Here is a 6,920-nt window from a genome sequence, read left to right as displayed (position 1 = left end):
TGGATTTCCACTGTTGCCATGGATTTCCACTGTTGCCATGGATTTCCTCAGGATGGATGACTGTGACAAAGTGAAGATTCAACACAATCTGCTGCTTCTTTAGATAAACCACTTTTAGTAATTGTGGTGGCGCAGAGGCTAAAGAAGGGGAGCCTGTGATAAGGAAGGTCACTGGTTCAACTCCCCGTACAGATAACATCAAAATGTGGGTGTAAAAGGTGAAACAACCACACCTGCCTCCACCCTCATTTGCCCCACTCTGAGCCCTTGAGCAAGGCCCATAACCCCACCATATGCTCCCAAACAGGTCTCTCTTGAAAATGAGTCCCTGTGACGCAATGAGACTATCTGTATAAATAAAGGTTAAATAAAATAAAATAATTGGCTTTTAAAATGTATGTGCATGTGTTTGCACAGTCCCATGAAACGACTTCTGTTGTGACTTGACACTAAAGAAATAAACTGAACTGAAAGTGAATTGAATTTTATCCACAAGTGAAACGAGTCCTGGACCAACGTGTGCTGAAGGAAGAAGCAACAGAAAAGTCCAGACTAAAGTGTGCAGATGTGCACAGCTGAGATAACTGGAGGAACACCGTGGCCAATTAATCAAACTAAACTTAAACCGTCCGGTCATAATGAGCAACTAACACATCCAACCTGACAGGACACTTGAAGCCTGAGAACAGAATCCCTAATGTGGAGTACTGGGGCGGCAGCATCAGGATGCCAGATGTTCTACAGGAGGGACTGGTGCACGTTACTTAACAGACGACATGAGGAAAGAAATGTGAACATTATGAGGCAGCGTTATGGTACATGGCCACAGACAGGAAGTTAAAGCTCGGACACAAACGGGTTTTCAAGTGGATAATAACTCAAAGTATATGAATAAATTAGTTATAAAGTGGCTGATGGCGCAGACATCACAAAAACCCAGTCTCGGTCTCAGAAGACATTTGTGGGCCGAGCTGAAAAGGTGTGTGTGAGCAGGTCACCTACAAAGTCAAGAGGAACCGAACCAAAATCCAGCAAAACGTTGTGATAAACATCTGGAAGGAAACCCAAAATGTTTGACCCAAATCAGACAGTTTGCAGTGATGCAGTATTTTCTGCCATTGTTGGAGCATGACAGGACGTACAGGGCCAGGAACAGTTAACATCAGTCACACACTGGATGTGTGTGCAACCTGTTTCTGAAAAGCAGATCAGCTCGTGTGTTCACACACACCTGAGTGGACCTGCCGAACCTTTGTTCGACCTGTTCATCAGACACTAACAAGACTAAAACTTCAAATAAGAAACTATCTTTGAGGGAACACCTGTATGACGTCAGTCGAAGCTAAAAAGGCTAAACCTGCTGAAGCAAAGAAAACGAATTCACACTGACCTATCTTCATCGCCAGGCACGTGAGCGTGGAGGACAACAGCAGGGACACTTGGACCCATCGTGTCCTCAAAGACATGACGACAGGACGAGTTGGACTCGACTGGCACCGGGTGCGGTCAGCGTCTGCTACAGCGTCCCGTGTCTCCACACAATAACCTGAGTGACGTCACGCGCGTACCTGCGGACAAGCCCCACCCCCACGAGGTGACACACCTCAAACATCCGGAGGGAACGTCTACATTCAGAGGAAATGAAGCTGAGCTGCTGAGCTTTACTGGTTTTATTTGATCATCAGAGGCTTTCTGGTGTGTTTTTACTGGAAGTAGTGTGAGAAACACTTTCGATCTTTCACAACAAGACTAACCCTTCACATAAGGTCTTTGTATTTAGCTTTTCCTATTGCCCCCAAAAGAAACACTTTAAAATTATGACTGACATTTATCCATCCAAGGAATTACTGAGAAAACACTTGAATCTACGTGATAACACGTGCACATTCTGTGACAGTGATATGAAAACAGCTGTTCCTCTTCTGTGCAGCTGTTCAGAACTTCTCAAGAGATTTACACTTTTAATTTTCCATCAACAATTTCCCTCTGTAGAGATGACATGGTTTTTGTTTTGTTGTTAAAAGACAAAGAACAGGAACTCTGTGTCAGTTATTTTGTGCTTGGCTAAATTTTTTATTCACAGGAATAAAGTACAGAAATACCCCCCCCCCCCCAAAAAAAAAAAAAAAATCCCTTTAAAAATGACTTATATGTGAATTCTTAAAACATGAAAAATCCCAATGCCCAAAAATAGTTTTCTTTTTTGAACATGGTGCCCCAGAACTGATTTTAATTCTACACTTTCCCCGTAACGTTTCTTTTTATCCTTTTCTTTATTCTTCTGTTTCTTTGTTTTCTCGCCACTTTTTCATTGTTCTGTTCTGAAGAATATAAGACTGTAATGTTAACCCCTAAAAAGAATGCACTTTATGTTCAATATTGCACAGAAAATAATTAATTTTTTTATTTTTATTGTTTATTAACAAGTTTGTGTTTTGATTATTGTTCTGAATTTTGTTTTGAACTTTGTATTGTGAACTGTTATAAATAAAGTTTTTTTTTTTTTTTTGACTGTGCTATTGTTGAGGAAAACGGATACAGAGTTCATCTGGAGCTCAGTGTTTTTAGGACTTTTAATTTGAAAGAGTGAGCAGGTGTGGTGAGTTCCTCTTCATCAGAAGGAACAGACAAAGACTTAACTAGAACACCTGAAATCAGATCTTATTTTGTAATTAACTTTGTGCCCCACAACCCTTAAATACAACAAAAATATTAAAGTAAACCAAAGAAATGCACAGTGGATGAAATATGACTTCTTCTTTTCTTCCTGTTGCAGCTTTCCTCCAGCAGGGAGCAGCACTCAACAACCTTTGGAAGGAGGATTTTGTGGATCCAAATACTCTTTATTGTTTCTGATTAGGCTTAAAAATGATGATCATGTTGAAAATTTGAAAATATTTATTTATAGATACAAACAGAAAAAACAATAGAAGAAAATGTGGCATCACATGAAAAATAAATGCCTGACAGCGTTGCGCAAGTGTTCTAAAATAATCTCTTTTCAAATAAAAAATGACAGAACAGAGCAATAAAGGCCAAGTTGTGTGAACTCTTAATCTCCTATGTGTAATGTAAATATATAGTGCAAAAATAAATTAATTTATTGTATGTAATTAATGTCCAACTCGGTTGGATTTCTTACATCAGCTAAATGTCAAGCTTGTCACCGAACAAACATTTATTCAAAGCTTTTCTTGGCACCACAGTTTTGTCAGTTACCTTTCTTCTATTTAAATCCTTGGGAATACTGAAGCATAAAGAAAAAAAAAAAAAAGCTCACATATCTCAACTACAGCCCCAAATCCCATTTGAGTTGAAAAGGAGGTGCCGTGGACGAATTCCCGTCAACCTGGTGGCCGTGCTCGAGTACCTGACCACCGAGATCCTGGAGCTGGTGAGAAACTCTGCTTGTGACAACGGGAGGACCGGGATCATCCCCCAGCACCTTCAGCTGTCTGTCAGTGGTGACGAGGAGCTCAGCAGACTGCTGGAAGGAGTGGCCATCGCTCAGGGAGGAATTCTGCCCAGCATTCAGGCAGTCCTGCTGCCCAGGTGGACCGAGAGGCCCACTGGATCTGACAGCGTGTTGGGTCCAGGTGGACAGATCGGTATCTGTGGCCAGAGACTGCAGGAGATCCTTCCTGCCCACAGCTATCAGCATCTATAACAACTCCTGAATGAAACCAGGAGGATGAGCTACGACAACACTTAATTTCCCCCTGGGATTAATAAAGTATTTGTGAATTTGTGAATAAAGGCACTGAAGTGCTCCGTGTGTGTGCACGTACTTAAACTTCATTAGAGCTTTGTGCAGTTTTTAAATCCTGCTGCTGAGTGGAGGAGCTGTCAGATCAGCAGTTTCTTGTACTGGCTGTTGAGCATCATCTGGAGGGAGTCCATTTCTGCAATGGAGGAGTTTATTAGGGAACTTTTGGTCTGGCTGGACTGGAGCATCGCTCTTGTGCTGGATCTGCATGAGCCAGAGGATGAATGAGTGATGCTTCCTCTGTCTGCTGTCTTCTGGCACGTAAACACATTGGACAGTTGCCTCTGACACTGGGATGATCCAAAGTAGTAGGCCACGGGATCCAGAAGGCAGTTCACACTTCCTACACACAAGAACATCAGATAGAGTCCGTAGGTGCCGTCTGGGGTCTCCTGGTCCTTCTCAAACCTCTCGTTAAACATCAGATAGTGAGCCAGTAGGAGACAGTTGGTGGGCATGAAGCACAGCACGAATATCACCAGGACTGTAAACGCCATCACTACTGCTCTTCTTCTTCTGTGGGAACTTCCTGGAACTCCAGGTGGCACTCTGCTCAGGCTGCAGATAACCTTGGTGTATGACACCACCGTGACAAGCAAGGGCAAGAAAACCAAGGAGCAGGAGAGGGCGATGAAGTAGTTTTTCAGCCAGAAAATGTCCCCTGAATGTTGGACATCATGGCAGGTGGTGATGTTCAGGTCACTAAGGTGGATGGTCTGGTTGGAGAGGACAAGGGGCACAGAGCAAGCACAGGAGACTATCCACATGGTCATGCAGGCTATGATGGTGTTCCGTGGCCTTCTCCAAGCTAGGGAGTCGATGGGGTAGACGACAGCAAGCATCCGATCCACGCTGATGCAGGCGATGAGGAGCACGGAGCAGTACATGTTCCAGTGAAAGCTGGCGGTGACCACACGGCACATGAGGGGGCCGAAGATCCAGTCATTGCCTTTGAAGTGGTAGGAGATTTTGAAGGGGAGCATTAGGCCAAAGAGCAAGTCGGCAAAGGCCAGGTTCAGCATGTAGATGGCTGCGGGCTTCTTGGGTCGAATGCCCCGGGCAAAGGCCAGAACTGCACAGAGGTTAATGGGCACGCTGATGCAGCACACTAAGGTGTAGAAGGACGGCATGAGGATGGTGGAGACTGAGCCTGTCAGAAACATCCGGGCCTCTTCAGACAGCATTAATCCTGAGAGTGTGTTGTTAGACTTCTGGGTTTCTGTAGAATTATTTTGTTTGTGCTCTTCATAATCCAGAATTGAGTCAAAGTCTATTTGTTCAACTGGGTCTATTTGACGAAAGCGTACAAAGGTGCGTGGCTTTCCCGTGGCCGGGGGATTTCCTTTAGGAGGCAGAGACAAGAAAAAGAAAAGTGTCAAGAGGATGAAAGACGCAGGGAGAAACTGAGTTCTCAAAACAAACTGGTACAGGTGAATACTGGGTTAAAGGCCTAGCATTCCCTAAAGCTGCATTGGGCAGTCTCTTTAAAATACAGTCTTCTTAATTTCTTTTAACTATGCCTACACATCATGACAGGTATCAATAAAATGAGTGATCAAAAAGGAGGAAAAGAAAATTGTAGTTTTTACATCAAAAACTGTCATTTTTTGTTTTTTAGATTGTTTTTTTCTCCTTCCTGTCCTCTCAAACCAGCCGGTCCAAGCAGATGCCCGCTCATCCTGAACCTGGTTCTGCTGGAAGTTTCTTCTTTGTAAAAGGGAGTTTGTCCTTTCCACTGTTACCTTTGTGCTTTGACAAAATGAAGATTCAACACAATCAGCTGGCTTCCTTAGACAGATAACTTTTACTAAATGGCTTTTATAAGGCACATGGATATTTTTGTATAGTCCTGAGACAAGTTAAGTTTTGGCTTGGTGCTATAGAAATAAACTGAATTTAATTGAATTTCAGTCAGTTGGCTCGGCCCAACCTGTCTGTCTCTATGAACCACCATCCACTGACATACAGTACACTCTTTCTGAGCTCCTCTTTGCTCAAACACTAGATTCTACTACTACGAATACAGATTCTTCTAGTAACTGTGTCCATATATGTCTATATTATCTTTCAGCAAGAATTACTGGTTGGGGTAAGAATTATATAGTAAATATTTATAGACTGCTTAGTTTAAAGCTATTAAAGACAAACCAGTTAACTGACCAATGGTAGCTAATTTAAAAACAATATCAGTCAGCCAGGACCTCACAGACACTGTGTGTACAGTATACCTGTACACTGGGCCAGATTTTAGCAGGGGCTTACAGGGGCTGCAGCCCGGGGCCCCGGCATTTCGGGGGCCCCGAAGGATGTTTTATGTTTTTGTGAATGGACAGTGTCAGAATTTAATCAATGACTATGATGATTTTGACAGCACCGATGAAAAATGTTCCAATTTGTTCTGGCAAACGTCCATCTTGAATGCTTGCTTGTTATTCGTCCACTTTTGACGCATCTTACGCATTGGGGAGGAGCGTCAGGGAATATTATTTTACAATGGCGGACAACAGAAAATATGACAGCGGAGCGCAAAAAAGAAGGAAGAGAAAAGAAAAAGAGCATCGCGACAAAGAGGCGACAAACAAAATGCCTAAACTGACAGGCTGACTGAAAGAACTTTGGGGCTGTAAAATAATTTGAAAACAAACTTGGTCTTTTTTAAAGTTTATCTGCTAAATTAAAGTAAAAATTTAAATGATTGTAGATACAAAACAAAGATTTTGCATGTCTGCATTATGAGACAGGCTCAAAGTTTCTAACTTTTCAGGGTTGAGTATTGTTTTCTTATTTGGGTTACATGGTTTGCGTTTGAGTAAATCTATGTCGTGTTTGTGGTTCTAGTTCCTCCAAATAAGATGAATGCAGAAGTGTCATTAATAAATGGAAATCTGTATTTTGTTCTTCATATTTTTCAAGATATTCTCTGTAAAAACCTTGGTCTAGAAGATGAAAATTGTTCATTTGCACCCACCTCTGCTTTTATTGAGAACAGGGGGCTGTAAAAAATCATAGAATATGAAAAAAAAAACTAGAAAATGATGCAAGCATCATATTCTAGTTTCAAACCCAACATGTGGTTTAGTCTTTCTAGAAAAGAGTTCAGAGTTGTTTGTAGTTTGTGACAACTGGCTTATTAAAGTTGTAAGTTGTGCAAACT

The 6,920-nt window shown here is 42.1% G+C and overlaps 2 protein-coding genes across 2 annotated transcripts in view; both read right to left on the bottom strand.

Moving 5' to 3' along the window:
- The window catches only part of LOC119424865 (proteinase-activated receptor 2), an 11,444-nt gene extending 9,902 nt beyond the window's left edge, over nucleotides 1-1,542 (bottom strand). Inside the window, exon 1 of the mRNA XM_037692379.1 lies at nucleotides 1,391-1,542. Coding sequence (XP_037548307.1) covers nucleotides 1,391-1,466 — 76 coding nt within the window. The 5' untranslated portion in view covers nucleotides 1,467-1,542. The remainder of the gene's footprint in view (nucleotides 1-1,390) is intronic.
- Nucleotides 1,543-3,846: 2,304 nt separating this feature from the next.
- LOC119424866 (proteinase-activated receptor 1-like) overlaps nucleotides 3,847-6,920 on the bottom strand; it is a 4,327-nt gene continuing 1,253 nt past the window's right edge. The window contains exon 2 of the mRNA XM_037692380.1: nucleotides 3,847-5,108. Coding sequence (XP_037548308.1) covers nucleotides 3,847-5,108 — 1,262 coding nt within the window. The remainder of the gene's footprint in view (nucleotides 5,109-6,920) is intronic.

Source organism: Nematolebias whitei, chromosome 18 (genome assembly GCF_014905685.2).
Source record: "Nematolebias whitei isolate Nwh7 chromosome 18, NemWhi1, whole genome shotgun sequence".
Taxonomy (NCBI): Eukaryota; Metazoa; Chordata; class Actinopteri; order Cyprinodontiformes; family Rivulidae; genus Nematolebias; species Nematolebias whitei.
This window is presented reverse-complemented; position numbering and strand designations above follow the sequence as displayed.